This window comes from Penicillium argentinense (assembly GCF_028826775.1).
Source record: "Penicillium argentinense strain IBT 30761 chromosome Unknown utg000001l_segment0_segment0, whole genome shotgun sequence".
Classification (NCBI taxonomy): Eukaryota; Fungi; Ascomycota; class Eurotiomycetes; order Eurotiales; family Aspergillaceae; genus Penicillium; species Penicillium argentinense.
In genome coordinates, this window is record NW_026622660.1 from 251686 (window position 1) to 276344 (window position 24659).

The 24659-nt window shown below is 50.6% G+C and overlaps 6 protein-coding genes across 6 annotated transcripts; 3 read left to right on the forward strand and 3 right to left on the reverse strand.

Moving 5' to 3' along the window:
• Positions 1-4725: 4725 nt before the first annotated feature.
• N7532_000071 (uncharacterized protein) lies at positions 4726-5205 on the forward strand (the record flags this gene model as incomplete). The annotated part of the gene is made up of 2 exons (XM_056612575.1): positions 4726-5019; positions 5137-5205. 2 exons carry the CDS (start codon positions 4726-4728, stop codon positions 5203-5205), a joined length of 363 nt encoding a protein of 120 aa, XP_056479799.1.
• Positions 5206-7248: 2043 nt separating this feature from the next.
• Positions 7249-7576, reverse strand: N7532_000072 (uncharacterized protein; the record flags this gene model as incomplete). Its single annotated transcript, XM_056612576.1, has 2 exons — positions 7249-7357; positions 7461-7576. The coding sequence occupies 2 exons, from the start codon at positions 7574-7576 to the stop codon at positions 7249-7251; spliced, it is 225 nt and encodes a 74-aa protein (XP_056479800.1).
• Positions 7577-12134: 4558 nt separating this feature from the next.
• Positions 12135-12919, forward strand: N7532_000073 (uncharacterized protein; the record flags this gene model as incomplete). The annotated part of the gene is made up of 2 exons (XM_056612577.1): positions 12135-12242; positions 12296-12919. The coding sequence occupies 2 exons, from the start codon at positions 12135-12137 to the stop codon at positions 12917-12919; spliced, it is 732 nt and encodes a 243-aa protein (XP_056479801.1).
• A 1784-nt stretch (positions 12920-14703) lies between these two features.
• On the reverse strand, positions 14704-16702 carry N7532_000074 (uncharacterized protein; the record flags this gene model as incomplete). Its single annotated transcript, XM_056612578.1, has 5 exons — positions 14704-15337; positions 15393-15908; positions 15956-16178; positions 16230-16361; positions 16411-16702. 5 exons carry the CDS (start codon positions 16700-16702, stop codon positions 14704-14706), a joined length of 1797 nt encoding a protein of 598 aa, XP_056479802.1.
• A 765-nt stretch (positions 16703-17467) lies between these two features.
• On the reverse strand, positions 17468-18278 carry N7532_000075 (flavin reductase family protein; the record flags this gene model as incomplete). Its single annotated transcript, XM_056612579.1, has 2 exons — positions 17468-18175; positions 18225-18278. 2 exons carry the CDS (start codon positions 18276-18278, stop codon positions 17468-17470), a joined length of 762 nt encoding a protein of 253 aa, XP_056479803.1.
• Positions 18279-21571: 3293 nt separating this feature from the next.
• On the forward strand, positions 21572-23076 carry N7532_000076 (UbiD family decarboxylase; the record flags this gene model as incomplete). Its single annotated transcript, XM_056612580.1, has 2 exons — positions 21572-21692; positions 21752-23076. 2 exons carry the CDS (start codon positions 21572-21574, stop codon positions 23074-23076), a joined length of 1446 nt encoding a protein of 481 aa, XP_056479804.1.
• Positions 23077-24659: the final 1583 nt, after the last annotated feature.

Here is a 24659-nt window from a genome sequence, read left to right on the forward strand (position 1 = left end):
GCATGATGAAAAGATTGAATCCCCGAAGGGAAGTGCCAAAAATAGTGCCCAGTCAGCCCCCGAAAGGACTACCCAGCCACCCAGAGCGCGCTGTGCAATGCGATAGACGGTCAGTGGTGGACTGCCCTTGTGACCGCAGCCAACCTAGACATAAGTTGAAGAGGAAAGAAAAGGAGAAGAAGGATTGGAATAGCAGATGATATTTATACTGTAGGCAGGCACGTGTGTAGGCGGTCAGTGAGTGAGTCACTCCAGTGTCCATAGCAGAATCCTGGACACACAGCTGACAGGTGAAATATCTCTTCTCCAGGCTCAAATCATGGATTCAAGGATGATGAAAAGATGAAGAACCCACTAAGGGTAAGCCAAAGAATACACCGCAGAGACCCCGAGAAGGTGCCTCAACAGCTGGCCATCGCGCTGTGCAATGCGGTGGTCAAACTGTGGCGAGCCGCCCTGATGACCGCGGCCCACCCCAACTAGGTAAGTATGAAGAGGAAAGAAAAGAGGGGAAAGAATCGGAAAGACAGGTGGTATTTATATCCGCGGGTCGGCTGACGCTAGACCTGTTTGGGACCGTGTGCTAGGACCCACATCTGTCATGTCACGGGAAAGTGAAGCTGGCTCAGGCGCCTTGCTGAAGAGGCAGCTGCTAACATTCACGGTTATATCACCCTGCCCATAATTAGAAACGGCCTTTTGTTGCAGTCTTCGGCTCCTTTTCAATTATTTGGCTTTTTTGACACTATTCATGACCCCGGAATGTCGTGGATGGTACGCTAGTGTAGAAATATATCCTGTGACGATGGTGACATATCATTTTTTAAGAGGCCTTTCATACCCATACATACAAAGGCGGTGTATTTGAATCGATCGTGCCATCACAGATACACGATTTAGATCGCTAGACTGTAGTCGAGCTGTCCATTTCCCCGGGTGCGATCTGTCTAGAGCCTACAAATGCCTGCAAGCAATGCATGGCAGTGCAATGAGCAACGAGACCTTTCGTTGTCCTCACTACTACGTTGTATAGTCACGGTCGAATTAGCCGGCAAAATGTCAATATAGTCACCCGCCAAGTTCATTGTTACAAAGCAGCAGTGCCAGATCTATCCATCAATCTGGAATGTTTGACTTCGTCCATGGATCACTTTGTCAGCCGGGCTTATTATAGTTAGTTCTTTCGCGGACTTCCGTATTAGGAGCGGAGCCAAATTGAAAATAGTCTGGGGTGTAGCTGGTTCACCATTTTGCTTCACGCTTGCTGAACTCGACAAAATGCTGGCCTGGTCTCTTATCCTCACTGTTTGAAGCGATCGAAGTTGTCCTGTCACGATACGGCGGCGTCGACTCTTTACGGACGTTTCTACTGTCCGTTGCCACCTATTACCTGAAATACGAGTATAATTTGAGAAATTTCAACTTTGGAATGACTTTGGATGCCATCGTTGATTGCGAAGTTAACATGCTCTGGCTGGTTGGGCTATACTAGCGTGAAATAGCATCGCTGTCATCCCTAGAATTAACAATCTGCCGCACCGAGAACGCTAAGCGCGACCATAATGTGAAGGAGGCATACCTTGATCTCGGCTACTACTGTTGTCAGGAACGAAGGAACCGATATTATGATATCGCATCTCTCACCGATGGTCGGTGCAGAGAGCATTTCAGGCATGGAGGTCGAATAATGAATGGTATATTCAGCCTGAGTTTGCCTGGGACTGCGCGGGTAGAAGTGGTTGCTGTGGCCGGGACTGTGGATGATACGCCAAGCGGATTTTTGCTGTCACACCTAACCGGCCTCTTGCTGGGCACTGTATGTAATGTTGTACTTGTTGTATGAAAGTGGAAGGCCCCGACGAGGCAAAAAAGGTGGCAAATCTTGCTTCTGAATATTGTGTGGACGCCTAGAAAGGTCCGTCGAACAGGACGTACCGCAATCGATACGTTCGGGTCTCGATCTTTGGGACGTCGATGTACCCTTCGTCCGAATGGCTGCCTCCAAAATATGGGAACCAGTCAGCCGAGACCATGTTTGCTTCGAAGGGATGGTTTGGAATTGCTGGAATACTTTCCCTTGCATTTCTAATCCTCATCGTGTTTGTGCATTTGTTCATTTCCTAATTGCCTCATGAGTCAGCATGAAGGAGGCGAAATGATATGAAATCGGCATTCATCGTTTTCTGAGGTGTTTTTTCCTGCTGGGAGGAGTTTCCCGGCCGGTTTACCTAGCAGCATCATGGGATCTGCGGCTCTTCCCGAGTACATTCAGGCACTCTGGCACACTGTTCATTCGTGGGCCTTTGATATTCCGTTCACGAGTAAGGCTTTGGGTTGTATGTTGTTGAGTTCGCGTTCATCTCGATGTGTTTCCGTGTTGCGAGGCCGCTATTAGTTAATTTTGTCAGCCATGAATAAATGTGCATTACGGGTAAATCCAGACTTTTATTTGCCTCCCTTACCGTATCTCCAACTGCGACTGTAACTCGTAGCTGTCCCCCGCTGGCTTTAATGACATTGGTATGCAATGTAACTCAGTATACGGGCAGTGTTCAGTGTTTCTCGTTCGTCTTGGTGTGTCCTCAGCCGCCAGTGATAGCGCGGGAATATAGTGTCCAGGGAGTCCAGGGAGGTAGATGAGAAGCGAAGAGTTCACAGGCTGTTGAAAAATAAACAAATGGCCCTAAATGTATCCACCGGAACACACTTTAGACCGTTCAGAACCTCACCTCGAAGGTCAAACTGAACATGGTTGACATCTCGGCCCGTTGAGAGGTCTCCCGCACCTCAATAAAAAGGTACGCTACAGCATCTAGTCCGATATCAGGTCAGGATCGGCATGGTTTCGGGTTGATGGAACTTACCAGAGATGATTTTTGAATGCCACTGCGAAAGATTGACGAAGGACAGTGGGCAAGGGCGTGCAAGGGCGTAAAGAGCGGTCGGAGTCTTTGCGGATGAACCCAGACTGCCTCAGGCTCCCCGAGCACCTGCCGTCACGAGCCAGGCCCGTACGCAAACTGCCACTCCGTTCCGCCTGCTCAGGTATAAATATTGCGTCCCTTTCCGATTTATCCTTCTCTTCTCTTTCCTCTTCATACTTACCTAGTTGGGGTGAGCCACGGTCCTGAGGGCGGCTCACCACAGTTTGACCACCGCATTGCACAGCGAGATGGCCAGCTGTTGAGGCACCTTCTGGGGGTCTCTGCGGCGTACTTTTTGGCACCTCCCTTTTGGGGCTTATCTTTTCATCATCTCCTGGGTTATTGACTCGGGTTTGGAGAAGAGAGATGTGCAGCGAATGAGTTGACGGATAACCATCGGAGGGCGTGCGTAGACATCGTACAGGTTTTTACGGTATGTGCGTCGCCGAAATGGAAGCTCAAGTACGGTAGAAGTTGGTAGATATTGAAGAGGGGAACGCTCGATGGCTGCACGCGCTGAGACGTGCGGGTCGATTCAGCAGAAAAACCACCACAAATCACACGCGTAGCAATCAGGAAACAGCGAGAAGCCCAAATGTAGGGGTCAGGTCGGGGAGGTGTAAGAAGGTGTATTCTAGAACTAGCTATCCGGCCACTGTATACTGCCGGCTATGTCACATAGTCTGGATGGCACCCATGTAGTAGGAGGAGGGGTTCTCCCCACTACAATATATAAATTCTGTATCTTTGCGAGTTATTCCCGATGCTTAAGCCGGTTTCACGTTCGTGTTGGATGCGCCGTTCCGGGCCTACATCCTCATCATCTTGACCATCGCCTGTGACAGTTACCGAAACACGTCTCCTCGCGATTATTGTGAACGCCCGGACCCTGAGCAGTAACTGTCTAGATCATCGGAGCTGCAAAGTAGAAACATAAATGCTTTTGGTAGACAGCCAGCCGCGCGGACTGGTTCTTTCGACTACCATTTATCGAGTCTACATTGTTTTCTCCTCGCGTCTTGGGATTGATTAACAAACAACACATGTAGATCTGCAGCGAATCGCCTTTGCAGTATTCCACATGCCATGCACGTTCTACCGTTGTCACTCAAGCCCGTGACACTGCGCCATTCACATGCCTCCAGCCCTGCCCGACAGGCTCCCCTTCCCGATTGGGACTAGCGTCTGATCTCGCGGGTATAAATATCGCCAGCCAGCCAGCCCGCAACTTCCCCCTCTTTTTTTCCTCTTCAACTTACTTACCAAGCTTGGGTGGGCTGCGGTCATGAGGGCGGTTCACCACAGAACGACCACCGCATTGCACAGCGCGTTGGCCGCCTGTTCAGTCACCCTCGGGGGGCTAGGAGGCAAATTGTTTTGGCACACCCTTCGTGGGTTCTTTATCTTTTCATCATGCCTTGGATCAGTGATTCGAGCCTGGAGAAGGGAAGTTCATTCGAGGTTATTCGTGTTGACCTGTCCAGGTAGAAAGTGGGGATCCATCATCAGGTACCGAGCCCTTCATTACTATTTACTGTGTTCCCCATCCTCCTGGCCTGCACGAAAGGGCCTGACTGCTCATCTGCTGTTTTCCTGTGTTGGATTCACTGCTGACCCTCCCATCCACGCGTCTTCTTACGGCCTTGGATCCTGCACGCAAGCTTCTTGGATTGCCAGGACTCCTGGTGTTTCTTGACATCGGCACCGTCTTGAGTTTCAGAGCATAACACCATCTAAGTCCCTCTGCCAAAGCTCTTACCCCATCCTGAAGTTCTCTCGTGCAGCTACTCACGCAGCCACGATGGCCTCCGTGATCCCTCTCAGATTCTACCACGCAACCCTCTTCGGGAGCCTACTCAAACGTTGGTGTCCTCTTGATGGATCCTCCACGATGACAATCTATCGCGACAAGAGATTCGTTCATCTACTCCACCAGTGCGCTGAAGACTGTGAAGCTACCAATCCGCTTTGTCAGAGCTTGTGTGCTTACCCCGCTGGAAGTATCTCGGCCTGGCTACAGTACGCTCCCTCCACTCTCATGATCCGCTCGATCGCGACGGCCATCAGTTTGCCCTTCATGGATATGAAGATCCTGGTAAGTACTCTGTTGATACTATCTATGTGGATCGTACTAATGATCTGTTGTAACGTAGTATCCTGCCTCCAGTCACGATGATCACGCATCATGAAATGCTTCCGTTTCCCTCGATAGATTGCCTACGGTTCCTTTACTCGCCTTGATGCCCTGCCACACCCAAGAGATATTACAATTCACTTCTGAGAGCTGGATAAATAACTTTGGTCACGGTGGGGCGGCGTTTCTGGTCATGACGGGAGTGGGAATATCGCTCTTTCAATTTTCATACAGCTGGGATTTCGCAATTGAACTCTCGATGTTTGAACAGTTCCCTATTCTACGGGATAATACTCAAGCCACTATCATGCGTTAGATTTTTCACTGTCCCTGTGGCCAGTCAATAAACTACTTGCTGTCGGCCTTCCTTGCGTGGCTGCCGTGCACACTCGACCTGTTGAGGCAGTAGACATCTCTGTGAATCGAGAAGCTAGTCTCGACTTGGCGAGAAATGCTTTCAAGTTGTCTCCATGCAATCCATACCCAAGTCACGTATGTCAAGTCGATGATGTTTCAAGTGGGGATAACGTCCTCGGCGCTGTTCGGGGGTTTTTCAGTTCAACTATGCCGGCGGTGGCCCCGAAGAATGCAGTCGATGCGGCGGTCTCATGAAAACGCAGCCGACGGATCCAGACCAGTCGACTGTACTATTGATGTGGTTCAACATTTCGAATGGTTTCTCTCGCTGAAGATTGTCGACATCATTCGCAAACACACAGCACGATTTCTTCTCGTCAAACCGCAAACAGGCAATTCAATTATTGAACGCTTGCAATGTAATTTTATACGACCGTACGCAGTTCATTGCTCTATAGCACCTTCCGCGAGCGTGTCTATGTCTGATGAGGGCTGTTCGAGGTTGTCGCTAGTGCTGGATCTCTACCCTTCTTGCGTTGTGTTCTTTCGACCCATGATTGCCTTAGACGTACAACATTCCTCGTTCAGATCCGCGGTGCTTGTCTGACGTGTATCTTGTCGGGACACATGGGCCTAGGAATTCGTTGAGTGTCGACCCCACACGCAACTGGTGGAGGCGAAGCACAATGCCCAATCTGGTCACGATTGACTCGTCTGAGGGTATGAACGATCGAGTGATATCCAGAAGGTGTAGGGAAAGTTGCAAGTGCTACTACTTTTTTTCATAATGTCAGTCTTGAATTATCTACTGTTCTATGGCTTAAGACTTACCTGTACGACAGATTGTCGCCCATTTTGAATCGTCCCCTGGAAGCTAAAAGCTTCATCCTCAGGCTCCTACAGATGTAATCACATAGAAGAGGCGACAGTTCCCAACTCTTGTCGCACACAGGTGTCTCCAGTAAACATAATCGTTGAACACGTGTCCACGTTAGACCTATTACGACAGGAATGGCTTCAACAATGCCCGGAATGCTTGAACATTTTACGCGCACAATTTGGTAAGAAGAATGTCTTGAAAGACAAGCTCTAAGTTGATGTCAATTAATATCATAGTCGTTTCCACCAAGCCCTCGGTATTCTTTGGTTTCTTCAGCCCCAGTTCATATTGTGGCTTCTTGTGTACATTCTCCAGCGATGAATCCCTGTGGTAATATCATTTCGGCCAAAATAGAACGCCCCGAAGGTACAGATTGCTCTGGTTGTCGGGTCTTGGCAGGTTCCATGAGGGCGACTGATATCAAATTAATCACGACTCTCATGCCATATACGCTCGCTGGCTCCGCCTGTCCGCTCCATGCCCTGATATTATCTCTCGTCAATTTAGATGGCGTGTGAAAACAAGGGAACTTGTCAGGACACAGTTATCGGGACGCACTTCGTGTCGTAATGGTCTTGTTGTGGCCTTGTTTTACGCGGGTTCGGATTCATTGGTAAGTAGGCCGCATGTGTATACTTTTCGAGTTGACTCTGCTCCAGCGGAGCTGTCGGGCACCCACCTTCGCATTTCAAGGATGGTAAGAGAGTATGACAGATGTCGATCGATGGCTGGGAGTAGGATATTCAGTCGTGTCGAATCACGTATCCTGCAGGGTGAGCTCTCTGTGTCTTCTGCTGCCTCAATTGTGGATGCAGGATGCTCTGCAGTGCCACGGTAATGTTGAAGGACTTAAGCGTGACGGTGACTACGCCTCGCCGTTCGTCCACAATCTTCAACGGACTCAAACAGCTGCCATCTGGTCATGCCATCTATAAACATGAAATTATCCTTTTTCACGGAATAGGAACCAAATGTATGTGAAGACTGAAGCGAGGAATTGCAGGTGTTCGGCGCTTGTCGTTACGGCGTGTGAGGAAGGGAGGATGGCAGACGGACATTACGCTGGGAGAAGACGAGATTAAGAATCTAGGCTTCAATTCTATGTTTTAGATAATGTTAGTGGCAAGAATACATGTTTTGTATCCTCGGCGAGGGGTCAACTTACCTGTGGACGGCCTTCTGCAGATGAGACCGATCGGTGTCGAGCCTCAGTGCAGAGCGGCCTCCAAGCTCATGTGGCACGAGATGCTGTATCACGGACAAAACTGCTCCGGGCTTCATGAAAAATGACTCTTCAAACAGGTGCGTCGCTGAACATGTTCTGCAACTCCATAGGGTCGCGAGAGTGCAACGAGGCCGTGCCATCTGTCCCGAGGCGATGATACGTGACGAGGGTGTGAAGGCTTGCTGAGATGCGACAGAGTTGTTCGATACTTGTCAGAGCCTCGTACCTCGATTTGAAGGAGATGAAGAACCTACACATCAGGTAAGACCCATGAAAGATGTACACGAAATGATTCTGCCCTGAGAGGGCAACTCATATTGCAGCAATCTCATATCATGCACAATAACACCCGCACAGCAACCGCCATAAATTTCTCTCTTCTCCATGCCCAAGTCACTGACTTAAAGCATGATGAAAAGAATTCCAAACAAGGGAAATGCCAAAAAATAGTGCCCTGTCAACCCCGAGAGGATTACCCAGACGGCCACCACGGTGTGCAATGCAATGGGCGATCTGAGGGGAGCCGCCCTCATGACCGCAGCCAACCTGGGCGTGGTACGTGAGGAGGAAAGGGAAGAGGAGAAAGAATTGGAATGGCAGACGATATTTATCGTATAGGCAGACAGATTCGGTGACTAAGCACTGCTGGCAGAGTCACGAGATTTCCATTGGCAGCTCCTACCTAACTGGGAGCGTCTCTTCTCCAACCTCGAGTCATGACCCAAGAGAGGGTGAAAAGATAACCCCACGAAGGGGATGCCAAAAAATATGCCTCCCAGCCCCCCAAAGGTGACTGAACAGGCGGCCGCCGCGCTGTGCAATGCGGTGGACGATCTGTGATGAGCCATCCTCTTGACCGCGGCCCATCCAAGCTAGGTAAGTTTGGAGGAGAGAAGGAAGAGGAAGAAGTTGGGTAGGCGAGGAACTTGGTTTTGTTCGTGGCAGTCGGCGCTAGTCCTGATCTGGAAGGGCTGCCTTGGCCGGGGATCAACGCCGTCTTACCGGCCTCAGTTACCATCAACGACTGTGTATGGGTTGTAATTAGTGGTAAAAGCATCAGATTTCAGTTCTTGGTTCATCTCATATCACGGCTAACTATCGAAGTTTCAGCTGTACGAGCCGATACATCCCGATCGAAAACAGTGTAAATGTTGTTATTTGCGCGTCAGTCGATCTATCTGTCCTAACCCAAAGATGAAGCAGGCTAACGGCCCTGCAGCTACATCGACGGCCATGATGTTCATCTTTGGGATAAGACATCACTTCTCCCTGATAATCTAATGTTGAGACTAGATTAGTAATTCGATAGTAACATGTATTACGAGGATCCTATCGCCATCCTCAGTCTCTTCTTCGTCTTCAGATCAATGCCCTAAGAGATGATACTAAAATAGAATCCCTGAAAGGAAGTCCCCAAAATTATGTCATCGAGGCTCCCGAGGGTGCCTCAACGGACGCTCAGAACCTACTATCCACACTCTCTGCGCAGAGCCCCTTGAGGGATCGTAAATCGCCATTAGCCATGTTCGAGTACTCTGAATCTCTCGCCGATATTTTGTCCGGTTTCCATTTATTACATCAGTGTCCGTAATGAACATTCTATGCCCTCCTCTGTATACGCCCACTCGCTCTTTCTTTGTTGGGAACACATTTTTCCTCCTTCAATCTGTTATACTTCCGGCTTATAGGTCTTGAAATTCCCCCAGACAGCCATTAAATTCAATGGAGACACCACTTTAAAGCAACTGGATCGATCGTCGTCATTCGAACGTTCCCATAATGTAATGACTCAGTGTTGACAGCAAACGACGGCACGACGGCACGTGCTTTTACAGTTCGCTCGTTATTTGAAGGGATGCTTTCCCGTTGTCGAGACATGGTGTGGAATGCAAGCCTACTAATGGTGAAAGTTCGCTCTGTTGGTGTAAGGGTGCTTTGGGGTCAACGCTCGGCGTTGTACAGTCCGTGCGATTGCAGATCACCTTCCACGTCACAGTCAAATGACGATCTGGAGGTCATGTTTCTGAATAGGAGTTCGCAGGGGAATGGTCCAAATGGCTCGCATCGTCCGTCAACGATCGAGTAATGCCCTTCCATCCTCTGCGTAGTTCTTTCCTTCGCGATTTTACTGCGGCGATTGTGTGCTCGGTGGGGATTTCAATAGCTATTGTAGAAAGCTTGTACGTCAGCCGTGATCTCACCCTCCTTTGAATCTGTCGCAAACAATATACCGTTTATTTGTACTGTTACCTGATGATGTGCCCATTCCACAATAGTCTTGACGACTCGTTTTCGGTGGCCCACGACTTGAACATGTAACCCACACCCACAGAGAGATATGAGCAGGGGGTTCATTGTATCGCGAACCTTCTTCCCACAATGAAGGCTGTTATTCGTGTCACGGTTGCTGTGTGCTAGACTTCGACTTGAGACTCGGCGGAAGACGGTCGTACTGAGAGGCCGTGCGGGCATTGGGCGGCGTTCCTACGAGGACACCCAGCTGTTATGTTGTTTCCACTACTGTATGTACCCCGCATCCCTCTGTCGAGTTTGTGCGTTGTGGACACGTCTCGTACGGTGGAAGGGTTGCAGGCTCACTATGGTCACCGTCCAACGATCCCTGGCTGCTCCACGCTCGTACGACTGGACTAAGACGAGAATGAGGATATTAAATGACGCTCAAATGAGTCATGAGCTCAGGGTAGGGATCTCAGTTACCGAAACGATGTGATGGTTATGTTGCTGGATGAACTTGTGGCGCGACAACTTCGGCTGCTGGGATCACGACAACGACAGACTGGAATGCCATCATGGACAGACACAAGTCTACAGCACTTGACGCAGTGATAGCCGTGCAATAACAGCCGTCAAGTAATGAAAACAGATTTCCAGGACTTGCAAATTGGATGAACGTCATTCTCTTCTCCAACCTCGAGACTCTGACCGAAGGCATGATGAAAAATGATGGAGACCCCACGAAGGGGTGGGCTAAAGATTATGCCTGAAACTCCCGACGGTGCCTCAACAGGCCACCGCACTGTGCAATGCGGAGATGCTCTGTGGTGAGCCGTCCTCTTGACAACTGCCCACCAGGACATAAGTAGATTGGAGCCAGAGAAGAAGAGAAGAGGAAGATTTCTGCCGACAGACGATATTTATGCTGTCGACAGACACGTGTTGGGGCGGTCAGTCATCACTTAAACACACTAACGGCAGAATCGGACACATGCAGATGGGTGACACCTCTTCTCCGGGCTCGAGTCGTTGACCCAAAGCTGATGAAAAAATGTAGAACTCACGAAGGGTGCGCCAAAGAATACGGCTCCAAGCCTCCCAAAGGTTGACTGAACGGGCGGCCAACGCGCTGTACAATGCAGTGGTCGTTCTGTGGTGAACTGTATTCATGACCGCGGTCCACCCAAGCTTGGTAAGTAAGTTGAAGAGGGAAGAGAAGGGAGGAACATTCAAACTTGCTGGCGATGTTTATACCTATGCGCGAAGGGCGCTAGTCCCGTTCGCATGTGGCCAATCAGAGTCGCTACCGTCCCGCGGGTGTCCTGCCAAGTCGGTGGCCAATTCGACTCATGGGTCACATGATCAACAATACAACCTGATCGACATCCCCTGAATACTATCACTACCAGGGCATCCTCAACTTCAACAGGATATTAGTGGGTGGTTCTGGATAAACATCATAGATTAGTAATTTATTTTATCCCTTATAAATTGTTAGCTCAGGGGTTGTACTCGAAATCAGACTTGTTCATCTACATCCACTGGTTGCCATCACATACGCCGTTCCACCGCCTTCCAACTTGCCATTGCTGCCCGAGGCGGTCACCCCAGGTCGCATCTTGGGTGAACATTGTAACGATGTCGTACTCATATCCGAGCTGGCTGGGAAACAATGATTCAATGAAGTTGCCAGCCAGTAAATCGCACTATGTATTATCTGATTATGCTCTATCGATATTCGATGATTGCAGCAAGATGCCTATTGCCCGTCCGTTTCCAAAATACGTCTCCAACAACACAATCTGCTACGGACATACATATTATGTATCGTGATTTGTTGCGATAGTCAACAGATTCTCAACAGTTCAAAAATCCAGAAAATTCCACCTTCAAAACACCGCCATTCCGAAAATCATATCCAAAAAAAAACCTCGATCACGATTGAAGTTACCTGCAGGGCCCTCTTTAAAGCCCAAACGTGGTCCCCGATCGATCCGATCGATCGATCGGCATCCCCATATCTAATCGGCGCATGGGATATTTGTGGTACATGGCGAACATTCCACAAATCAGGATTCGGAAACGAGGTTAAAATAAAATCAAGCTCTATATCTCAAAACCCTGGTTCGGCGGCATCAAACTGGTTAGTGCGCAAACGTTCCATGTCATTATCGATGATGTCACCCGCCGACAATGGAGATGTCATTCCGGTTCAAGGTACCCGGTTGAAGGGTACAGACCAGGAAGGAGAAGGTATAAAGTCGCAGTATGCTTCTCGAAAGATAGGATACTCGACAAAAAAAAAGTGCGATATCGACCACGAGAAGTTCCTCTGCAATTAAGTTCACAGTTTCAACAATTAAAACGAAATCCTCCGATATGGCTCCAAAGGAAAAGTACACCGACCCCAAACTCCGCGACAAGATCAAAGAGGACATCCAAAACAGCGATAAAGGTGGGAAACCGGGTCAATGGTCTGCACGAAAGGTATGATTTCTATCAATACATGTACCGTAGTTTGAATCCACTGACACGCGCAGGCCCAACTCATGGCCTCGGAATACAAAAAGCAAGGCGGCGGATACAATCAAGGCAAAGAGGAGAAATCATCAGAGCAGAAGCAACTGGATGAATGGACGAAGGAGGAATGGCAGACTAGAGAAGGCAGTGGAGATGCGACGAACGAAGATGGGAGTCGGAAGCGGTATTTGCCGAAGAAAGCTTGGGAGGAGTTGAGTGAGGAAGACAAGGAGGAGACTAATAAGAAGAAGGTGGATGAGTCTAAAAATGGGAAGCAGTTTGTTGGGAATACAGCTAAGGCCAAGGCGAAGGGGAAGAAAGCGAGGAAAGAGGTTGAGCAGGGTAGTGATGACGATTATAGCGAGGCCGAGGATGGCAACGATGATGAGTTTGAAGACGATGAAGAGGAACAGGACCGTGAAGAGCGGCAGGATGGCGACGAACAGGATGAAGACGACGAGAACGAAAGTTCATCCGGAAAGGCCAAAGCAAACACAAAGACCAATGGACAAACAAAGACAAAAGCCGGCACAAAACGCACAGCCAAACAATCCCGAACCTCGAATAAGAAGCGAGAAACCGCCAATAATAAGGAAGCAGCGCACGAACGAGACTCCGACTACACAGACGCAGGTGCGGAATAGACGTGCTAAGGCCGGTATGTCTGATTCTGGACAATATAGCCAACGAGAGAAGATTGGATGTTTATGAGGAGTAGGACGAGTTATGAGAATTTTAATGGTTCGGTTGATGGATGATCTTCGCCATTTCTGCCGACTGTACGGAGAGAAGGTATCTGAAAAACGGCGAAGGCAAACGTTCGAGAGAAGGGATGTCCATCGTCAGGTTCCGTTTGGAATTAATAATGGAGAACAGACTGGCCAATGCGAAATGGGCAGGAAGCGAGAAATTCCAGCACAGCGGCATTAATTCCCAGTCCAAACTTTGCCAGTTTGGGACGGTGCTGGCGACGACTTGGAGTGTTATGATGGTTATGTCCACAAGGACTCGGAGGAGGGTGGAAAGTCAGTTGAAAATGGCCTTCCACATATTCGCCATTGAAGTGGAAGTGAATGCCTCCCGAAGAGTGTCCAAGGCAACGTCCGAGGGGGGAGGTTCGAGGAGGGAGGTTCGACCGAGCTTGGGCTTTTCGTCGAACAAGAGGGCGCGAAGGGAATCGGAATTCAAAATAGGAAATTTTCAATAACAGTCACGAAGGTCAGCAGGAGCCCTGCCAGTCCGACGCTGGCAAACACCTGAACGGTCAGACCGGGGCTGGTTAACACCAAACGGATGAGAACCACGAGCAACCACAATCTTCATCATGGCAGTCAGACAGGCGAAGAGGACGACGTGAGAGACAGCCGAATGATTGCAGAATGGAAGTAAATGGGACCCAACATCTCAAGCCCAGCCGACAACGCACGCCAACGATGTGTTTCCTTTGTCGATGTGTAGAAAAGCGATTGAATGATCAACAAGGGTTGGAATACAGCGAAGGTAAAGATTGAAATCAGGTTCGAAGCTCAGGCTCGTCGTGTGGTGAGTTAGCACACCCAAACCTCAGGACGACTTTGTGGTCAGTATGAGTATTGCGCCGTGGAACGACACCCGCAGGACCAAGGTTCGTTCCTTTTTGCGGTGGTGGTGATATTTTGTGACGAAGCGTGCGGCCGGGAGTGAGGAGGCTGTTGTCATTGGGATGATAAAGATAAAGACATGAGATGGAAAAAGATGCTCGAAATGGAAAGGCAAGGAAGGATCAGACGAAGCCAACAGCAGGAAAATGCTTATCGATCATTGCGAGCAAGGAACTCCAGGATTCCTTATGGAGTTAGGGACGAAAAAAATGCTGTCGAGCAGTGATATTCTACTCCTAGTGAATACGACCGAGGTAAGAAGAATGTAGAACCGTAGGGGCGAGTGGAATGACATTGAGGACGAGGATACCTGTTCGGCGGTTGGGTGGAAGATGGGGGTGGCGATGGTCGTGCCATTCTGTGGAAGACGGCCAGAGGCTTGGAGGACGTGCGAGGAAGACATGTTGAGGAGGATCAGACTCGAATATCAGATGGCGAAGACGGAAAATGGAGAAGCAAGGATAAAAAGGGAAACGCAGGCCAACACAAGGCGGGCGGGCCGGAAGGCACGAGAGAAGCCACTACGGCGACATCCAACTACGACCAGGACCACCTGTTATGCAATGGATTTCACTATCTCTTCGGAGGTATCATTGAATGGTAGTTTTCACTTTCGTCTCATTCCATCCCCGAAACCATCACGGCCGTTCCTATTCCAATGTGTGTTTCAGACGATATACGAGCACGAAATAATAGTAGACATAATCTCATTTTCACTTAGAGGAACTACAGCATACACCTCTCACATCCACCCATCGCACACACTTCAATCTCAGCAGTTATACTAACTACCTCCTCTCCTCATCCCCATCAACCCTCCCTTCAAAATGACTCTGTGGAAGCATATTAAGCCTATCCTCCTCTGCATCCAGTTTATAATTCGTCAACCAAAACCCAACACAGCCAACATAAGCCAGAATAGCAGTGATTCCATAATTCCACTCAAGCAACGGATCCTCACTCAACCCCACAAGCGCCTGGCCAATAGCGGACGAAATCGCATTCATGAACAGCGCAACAGCTTGCACAAGTGATCGCATATTTCGCGGGGCTTTGGTAAAGGCGTACTCGAGCGAGGTCACAGATGCGAAAATCTCAGATATTCCACCGAGGATGTATGTTAGTGCTTGAACCCACACTGAGATATCGGTGTGTTCCCCACGGACTTCGAGGCAGTAATTCGCGTCCTTGCCGCAGGGTCCTTTTTTGTAGATGTAGTGTTGTGTAACTGTTGCTGCGATCATGGAGCAGCCGGCCACGAAGAAGCCGGCCGTGATTCGTCTCAGGGGGTAAAGTTGAAGCCAATTCTTCTGAGACCGGGGTAGACGAAGCGGTCCATTATCGGGATGAAGATGATGAGCGCGAGTGGGTTGAGGTTGTTGATAATGTCGTTGGGTACACCACCTAGGTTCATCGTTGCCGCTTGCGAGGTGAGGTTATTCAGCATTTGGTTGTAGGCAAGCCAGTAGAGGGGTACCAAAGGAAGACCTTGCAGGCTTTGAGACCGCGGCGAACTTCGTCGACCCATTCGTCGTCGAAGGTCATCCAGGCGGGTTTTGAGTCGCCCAGGCGAGAGGGTTTCACATGGTTCCAGAATTCCTGGTCGTTGTCGGTAGGCTTGAACCACGCGATTGGGTTCAATGTCCAGCGGCCTTTCATTGCGAGACTCCACAGCCTGAAGGCTTGGGTGTAGACGGAGCCGGTGGGCGGGATTAGGTTGTATTTGTTTCGGCAGGCGAAGAGGACCATTGGGCAGAGGCAGAACATTATGGTGGGGAGGAGGTAGGAGAGCCAGAAGCCAACGTAGCGTTCTGCGTAGACCATGCTGATTTGTCCCAAGAGTGAGCCGATGTTGATCATGAGGTAAAAGTAGAGGTAGATGCGGGCGACGGTTGAGGCGTGGTCTACGATTACGCGCTCGCCGCTTGGGAGGGTTTTGATGTAGGGTCTTTCATCGGGGTATTGTTCTGCGATCAAAGGGGAGATGTTTGACCTGTAATTGTAAGCTAATGTTTTTACGCCGGTGATGAGGGTACATACTTGAAACCGCCGGTTCCTATGCCCATGATGACGAGACCGATGGAGAAGCACGCAATGGACCCACCGGGGTGCGAGATGACGGCGGGGATGGCAGAGACGATCAGGATGGTGTGGCCGACCAGGGCGACCGCGATGGAGGCAAAGATGGTGCGGAAGCGACCCCAGTATTGGTCTGCGACGAAGGCGCCGACGAGGGGCATAATGTAGGACCAGAATTGGTTGACTCAACACGGTGTCAGCGTGGACTACAAAGAATGGGGGGATTGAAACATACACAGTGTCAGGCCGGTCGAGGCTCGCTGGCCCATTCCCAGCGCACCAGGGACATCATTATTAAAGTCTGCGCCGGCAGCAAGAGCACCAGTCACAGAGTTGGCAGGCAGAGGGCGCTGAATGAAATTGACAACTGCACAGCGTTAAACGTGAACATGTAGAGTGGATCTGGAGAGACATACAGACAGCCGTCGTGCCATAATACGAGAAACGCTCGCACAGCTCGACAAATGCGACAGTAAACGTCGTCCAGGGCAGCTTGCCCGCGACTCTTCGCAGCGTCGCGAGCTCCTCTTCCGTAGGGATGATCTTTAGATCGTCCTCACCATCGTGAGCCCCGTAGCCGACCAGTGGAGCCGGCTCAATAGACAGATCGTGTTTCTCATCGATATGTTTCTCATCGACAGCGACATCATGGGAAATAGCCTTGGACTTGGCGACCTCGGCCTGGTCGACGGGGTCGGATGCGTTCATCTTGGTGCGATGAGGAAGAGAAAGGTGGCGGGTGGGTGCCTTTAAAAGTGGTCTGGGACGGTCTCGCGCTTTCCTCTAGCTGCTGGTCGCAGACGCTAACCCAGTCCTCGACTCGCCATTGCAAGTGCCATCGCAGTCGTGCCAGTTCGCCTCATGGCTTCGGTCTGTCCGTGCTCAAGCAACAATAGAACCAAGGTCCATGCTCGCCAAGTCATTCGCTATCCCCGTCGGTATCCGCCAGAGCTCGCTCGACGCTCGTATGGGATGTCGCGTGCGGCCGCGTATCGCAGGACATCCCGGCTGGCGATGGCATAATCGGCATTGCGGCCCCAAGATTGGTTGTTGGGGCTGCGATAGCAATGGGTGCCAAGATGTTTGCCAAGCGATTCACGCTCGATGCGGGCTTGGCTGGCACATCGTGGTGCAACCCTGCGTCTTTGGGCGTCTTGGCCCGGCGATGTTGATAGACGAGGCGGGCAGGAACGTGGTTGGCGGAGGCACACCCGAATTCAGAAAGGCCGCCCCAGAAGCCAAATCCGCATTGCCTAATTGGGAATAGTATTGAGACTACTGTGTGGTGCCAAGAAGTGGACTCGCCACGCTTATATCTACTCTATCACGCGGTCTGACCCCTTGTCTGCATCCAGAAGGTGATAATTCGTTTCTCCGTATATGCTGGCCCTGGCAGAAAGTTCAGGGTCCAGCCACATCTGTTTCTAGAACCCTCCGATATTGCCATCAAACATCGCCAATCACTCACCCCAGCTATGTTGATTCGGCTGACTCCAAAGCATTGGCACTGGCAGCACTAGCAGCACTAGCATTAGCAGCATTGGCACGGCCACCCGCAGCCCCCGAATGAACGTCTGCATTCTTCCTCGCGCTCCCCTCCAACCCATACAGCACATCCTCCGACATCCCTGGAATCACCATCTCAAATGTCTCTCGCACAACCGTGTATTGATAATACCCACATCGCGCAATCGGCTGTGTCTTCGCCACGTCCAGCAATCCGTCCGTCAGCACCTCGTCGCGGATATGCACGGCCACCACCCGGCCGATCACCACGTCCACCGTGCCCATCGGCGGGTTGCCTGGCAGTCGGACTGTCGAGTGGTACTCGCATTCGAACTTGACGGGTGATTCCGACACCATTGGCACGTCCATGGTTCGCGCGGGTTCCTTTGTTACCCCTGCCCGGGTAAACTCGTCTACGCCATAGGGCACTTGTTCGGCGGTGATGTTGACAGCCTCCCGTAGGTCCCAGGTTGCGAGGTTCCAGACAAAGTGGCCGGTTTCTTCGGCGTTGATTACGGTGTCTTTGCGGGTGCCGTTCACTGTTTGGTTCGAGGAGAACATTACGTAGGGCGGGTCGAAGGTGAGGTTGTTGAATTGCGAGTAGGGGGCCAGGTTGGCTTGGCCTTTTCCGTTCTTTGTTGAGATCCAGCCGATCGGTCGCGGGACCACGCAGGCCTATCCGCGGTGTTAGTAGGGCGTTTGCCGTTGATTGCAGAGGGCGTACCTTGAACGGATCGTGCGGGAGATTGTGTTCTGTCTTTCCTGGTTCGTAGAACATTTTGAACAGTTTTGTCAATGCAATGTAGCTGCTGTATGATTGACTGGCCTGTTTATATTCTCCTCTCCCCGCATAGCGGTTCTCCATTTCAGCCGAGTCGACTGCCGACCGAGACCCACCGTCGCGACTCGGGGACTCGGGACTCGGTAGTGGAGCGGAGCTTGTGTGGGCCGTCTCGTGGAACAGTCCGAGGTAGAGTCATGTTTTTGGGCCTGCTGTTGATGTTCTTCACAACGCAGTGTCGAGTCATCCTCACAGGAAGAGTCGTGTGTTTGGTTGTGCGGGTGAGCGTGACCATCATGGTCTTGGCGCGGGAAAGCGGTTCTGCGGCTCTGGTTGACAGTGTCACGGCTGACTACACACGGATATCAAGGATAGGGAATCGCAAATAGATTAATAGCGAAGAATGTTCGAATTGTCTAGGCCGGTGTAGAATTGCGAGGAGCTCGCTCTACGTGATCCTCACTTTGCGTAGCCAAAGTCACATCACATTACTCTTTCGTGCAGGCTTTACCATCGAGGGGATACAGCCTTGGACAGCCCCAAATAGCTGGACACGGGCTCTGAACAGATCAGAGTACTCTATGAGTCTGAGGAACTCCAGTCCTGGGAAGATGGACCGCAAACGGCTGTTGCGATTTCGTGACAAACTGCAAACTGCCCGCACAACAATAAACAGTACCTCAACAAACCCTTCTCCATACTCGAGTCACTGACACAGGCATGATGAAAAGTTCCCACGGTTATGTGGTGTTGCAAAAATTGGTGGTAAGTAAGTCATTAGACATTAAGCATTAAGTATGAAGAGGGAAGAAAGGAGGTAGAAGAATCGGAATGGCAGGTGATATTTATACCTTTGGGGGAGGGGGCACGTGATGGGTGTGCCTGCCCTTTTGGTGACTAGAGTCACGGGATGATCGATTGTGGGTGAATATTAGGGGTACACAGCTCTACGGGGTGTTTGTGGGATATGTGATCAGCACTGGTAGTAGTTAGGGTATTCGGCTACACTACCTCATTAGTGAAAACTATGTGGACGATATATCTTGCAGAGGTGGTAATGTTATGGTGTTTTCTATGCCAATTCGGGCAAACTGCTTGATGGAAATCAGAGCAGATTCCGTTATAAAAACGGGAACTATTCGAAACCTACCCCGTGACTTGGATTGCGAGGATCCCGGAATCGAGTTCGTTTCGAGTACAGCATCGAATTCTCAAATACGACATCGAGTCTGATCCGAGTACCGCGTCGAACGGTTCGAGTACAGCGTCACGTTCGATTCTAGTATCGTGTCGAGCTCCGTTCGAGTATGGTCGAGTAAGGGGTTCAACCCGAGAGTCCAACATCGGGGCTCATTCTGACTCATTTAGGCCCGGCGGGTTCTGATTCGCTTTGATCCGATCCGTTTAGAACGACGTGGGTTCGAAAGTCCTGTCCCTTGAGTAAGACCTAGACGCTTTCCAGGCTATCCGACCAGGCCGCGATACCGCCGGAGCTCTCGGAATTACGTCCAACGCTCGAGCGATTCTCTGTTTAAAGTGTTGATGCGGCGTTTTGACCTCACTTCAACTCATGTTAAAACCTAGGTCAGAACTCGACATATTATAAGGAGATTCAGAAGCTATCGATACAACTGTTAGGTCTTACGAGCGTGGTGCCGCACTCATTGTCCCCAGTTACAGCGCTTCTATTCTCCATCCTCGAATCACTGACCCAAGGAATGATGAAAAGGTGTAGATATCGCACGAGGGGATGCCAAAGAATACGCCGTCGAGACCCCCGAGGGTGCCTCGCCAGGCGACCACCGCGCTGTGCAATGCGACAGTTGTTCTGTGATGGGCCGCCCTCATGACCGCGGCCCACCCCAACTAGGTAGGTATGAAGAGAAGAGAAAAGGAGGAGAGGTTGTGCCGGCGGATGGAATATGTACGTTTCGTTCGACCATTAGTTAATGGTATAAAGTGGCTTTGTAGCCACCGAAGGCCAATCTCATTCGTCGTCCATCCGTTATCGCTAATTTCAAGAGACCAATCGTTCGGAATATCAATTTGCGAGGAAAACCAGGCAAAATTGTAGGTTTTAGCTTTGAATATAAATCATCGGCGGTAACGCCCATCCGGCCGCGCTGATTGATTCAATTGCTGTTACCCACTCACGATTTCCAGGTTGAATCTTAGCCCTTTTCCCATAGTAACCAGCGCGAGTTACTACCTTAGCAGTACTGCAGAGACCCGTTGCGAAGCGAGTCTCATCGAAATTGTATGTATCATCTTGATCGATGCCGTGCTTGCAAATTACCTATTGTACAAGGTTAAACCATTGTTGAATAAGCTTTGGGCCCTCACAGAGAGCGCGTTGATAGTCTCTGCGGCGGGTATAGCGAGGATCAAGCTCTGGTGTACGCTTGATATAATTGGTAACCCAACTTTTACCTACTACTACCGGAGGGCTCTTGCCGCGCTGGGAGAGTAGTAAATTGGCCATGCTTCGTACCAATTCGTGCCGGGGAGCAATTCTACGATCGTCCATAGAGAGTATCCAATTTTCTAGCAACTTCTCTTCCAAATCGGCCAATTTATGGTTGTTTGGGCGAGTAGTAGCGCGTTCGGTGATACCACTGCGGCGGTCGCGGAGGTAGTCTCGGGGACTTCGAAAATGCGCGCGGCGCGTCGAACAGATAGCTTTTCGTCATTTTCGAGAGCCTGTATAGCAAGTAATAGCCTGCCCTCCTGGTTCTCACGCGAATGTGTAGAAATATTGCGAATTGGTGACATAGTGAGTGAATGAATTGATTGGGATAGGAAGAAGTACGCGTTTTTGGATGAGGTGCGCGGGTCGCTAGGGAATTACGTCAATTGACCTCCGGTGCCTCGTTTTCACGGCAACGATATATTCGCGTCTATTCTCCCACCTACCATCATCGCAGTAATAGCTGATGGCGCTTTGCACTCAACATCGCGACTGTGGTAAGTACACTCGACCTTTTCTTTCCCTAGTTCAATGTATTATCCTCACGTACCCACTTTTTACACTAGCCCCACGATCCGTGGATCGTATCTCGGTCCTCGGAGACTCGAATACTTGGAGGCTCGACCTTCGGACCCTCGGGCCTCACATATCGCATATCGTCCACAACAATGGATCCGACTTTATTCGTCTCACGGGATGCCGAATCATTCGATGAGATCCGACTTTGCCGAGTTCCGCTATAAATATTAACTCTAGTCTTCGTCATCAGTCCTCACCCTGCCTCATCACATACACGTAGAATACTTCAAGACTGCCAACATCAATGGTTTCCACACACCCACACCTAAACTTCCGCTCCTTCGTCGAAGCCCTGAAAGCCGATAACGACCTCATTGAAATCAACGACCCGATCGATCCCAACCTTGAAGCAGCCGCCATCACCCGTCTCGTCTGCGAAACAAATGACAAAGCCCCCTCTTCAACAACCTGATCGGTGCACAAGATGGCCTCTTCCGGATCCTCGGTGCACCGGCCTCGCTGCGCGCCTCCTCGAAGGATCGGTACGGTCGTCTGGCGCGACACCTCGCACTCCCGCCGACTGCATCGATGAGGGAGATCCTGGATAAGATGCTCTCAGCGGCGGATACGCCTCCCATCGAACCCCGTGTGCTCAAGACAGGTCCCTGCAAGGAGAATGTTAAGGTTGATGGCGAGTTTGATCTTACGGCCCTTCCCGCGCCGATGGTTCATCAGCATGATGGTGGGAAGTATATTCAGACGTATGGCATGCATATTGTGCAGTCGCCTGATGGGTCGTGGACGAATTGGTCGATTGCGCGTGCGATGGTCTCGGATAGGAATCATCTTACCGGTCTTGTCATTGATCCGCAGCATATTTGGCAGATTCATCAGATGTGGAAGAAAGAGGGCAAGGATGTGCCTTGGGCGTTGGCGTTTGGTGTGCCCCCCGCTGCAATTATGGCGTCTAGCATGCCGATTCCCGATGGTGTCACTGAGGCTGGGTATGTGGGTGCGATGACGGGTGAGGCGTTGGAACTTGTCAAGTGTGACACGAATAAGCTGCTTGTTCCAGCGTCCTCCGAGATTGTTCTTGAAGGTACCCTTTCGATTTCGGAGCTTGGCGATGAAGGTCCCTTCGGTGAAATGCATGGCTACGTTTTCCCCGGAGATACTCATCTCTGGCCAAAGTACAAGGTGGATCGCATTACCTATCGCAACGATCCAATTTTACCGATGTCATCTTGTGGGCGCCTCACCGATGAAACACACACTATGATTGGATCTCTCGCCGCGGCCGAGATCAGAAAGATCTGCCAGAAAGTCGGTCTACCTGTCACAGATGCCTTTGCCCCATTCGAGTCGCAGGTGACCTGGGTGGCCCTACGAATCGACGGCGTCAAGCTGCGCGAAATGAAAACCAACTCTAAAGAACTCTGCAAGAAGATCGGTGACGTGGTCTTCAACCACAAGGCCGGGTATACCATCCACCGACTGGTCCTCTGCGGCGATGACATCGATGTGTATAACGGCAAGGATGTGATGTGGGCTTTCTCGACGCGCTGTCGACCGAACCTCGACGAGTTGTTCTTTGAGGATGTGCGTGGTTTCCCGCTTATTCCGTATATGGGGCATGGGAATGGTTCGCCGGTCATGGGTGGTAAGGTTGTTTCTGATGCGCTTATGCCGAAAGAGTATACTACTGGTCGGGATTGGGTGCCGGCGGATTTTGAGAGCTCGTATCCCGTTGAGTTGAAGGAGAAGGTTAAGCAGCGGTGGACCGAGATGGGATTTTCGAAGGTTGACTAGACTTGCTAGATGTGTTTAGTGTAAATTGAATATACTGCACTTTGTATTTCTTCAATCGGTCACATATTTAGTGATATTTACCTGATGAAGAGCTGTTGGAACCCGTTCCGAATTGTCACGTTTTTCCAGATTGGCATGATGGCCAATGGGAAAGACGTTGAACTGCACTGGTCTTGGTGCCTGCACTAATTTGGCTAGCTCCTGTATCACTTGGACTTATCACTGTGAACAGCCACCGAAGAGCACATTAACCAGCAGTCCATCACACACCACACCAGCCGCAGGCAGATCGTCACCAGCTAGTCACGAGCAATCCCGCTCCCCGAACTGCCACTCCGTTCCGCCTGTTGAGGTATAAGTATCATCTGCGCGCCCACTTCTTCCGCTCCTTTTCTTCCTCTTCATACTTACCTGGTTGGGGCAGGCCGCGGTCAAGAGGGCGGCTCACCACAGAAAGTCCGCCGCATTGCACCGCGCGGTGGCTTGCCTGTTGAGGCACCTTCTGGGGGTCTCTCCGGCGTAATTTTTGGCATCCCCTTTGTGGGTTTATCTTTTCATCGTCTCCTGGGTCATTGACTCGGGTATGGCGAAGAGGTTTATAGAGAGGTTTGGGGATAATGGGGGCTTGGGAGATCCTGTGCTTTGACCCTGTTGTGCTATGTTTCCCTTCACTTCCCATTTTGACATGCTATTCTTCAGTTAGTGATTGGCTCTGATGCGGCCGGTTGATGCTCTTGACTGCCTTGTAGTTCACAGCGGCCATGTGTCGAGTACATGTACCAGCTCTCCGCCGCCACGATCAACAAAGTAGCATCACGTCTAGTCACGTTATCGCGTAACTCTGATGGCCCTCACTATCAAAGAACCCTTAGAAGCTGAAGAGCGCAGTCCTGTATGTTTCTCACTCTGCGGATTCTCTGCCTCACTCAGCAAGACTTGCTAGAGAGGCTACTATACACAGCAGACACAGAGAGAGCACAACAATGCGCAGCTCTTAAGTCCATCCCAATCACTGGAATCTGCTTCTTGTCGCTATTCATGTCATCCTACGGCGTCTGCTGGCCTTCAGGGTCACAGCACGTGCCTACCCATTCTGGAAGGAGCCCTCACTCAATGCCTCACATCCCAAATAGGCTAGCGTCACCTCCCCACGGGTATAAATATCACCTGCCAGTCCAAATCTTCTTTCTCTTTCCTTCCCTCTTCAACTTACTTACCACGCTTGGGTGGACTGCGGTCAAGAGGGCATTTCACCACAGAGCGACCACCGCATTGCACCGCGCGTTGGCCGCCTGTACTGTTTCCTACGGGGACTCTCAGGCAAATTGTTTTGGCACACCCTTCGTGGGTTCTTTTCATCATCTCCTGGGTCATTGGCTTGGGCATGGAGAAGAGATTGGTCGTGGGGTTTGGTGATGGTCGCAGCTTGAGGCTGGCTGTGTGTCCTCCACTACTCGTGCCCCGGCTCACGTCGACATTGGATTCACCCCGTTCCGGGTGTCTGTGTGAACACGAAGACGACCTTGTTACGAATCTATTTCAAACGATAGCTCTTGTACCAGCCGTCAGAATCCCTTCCTTGG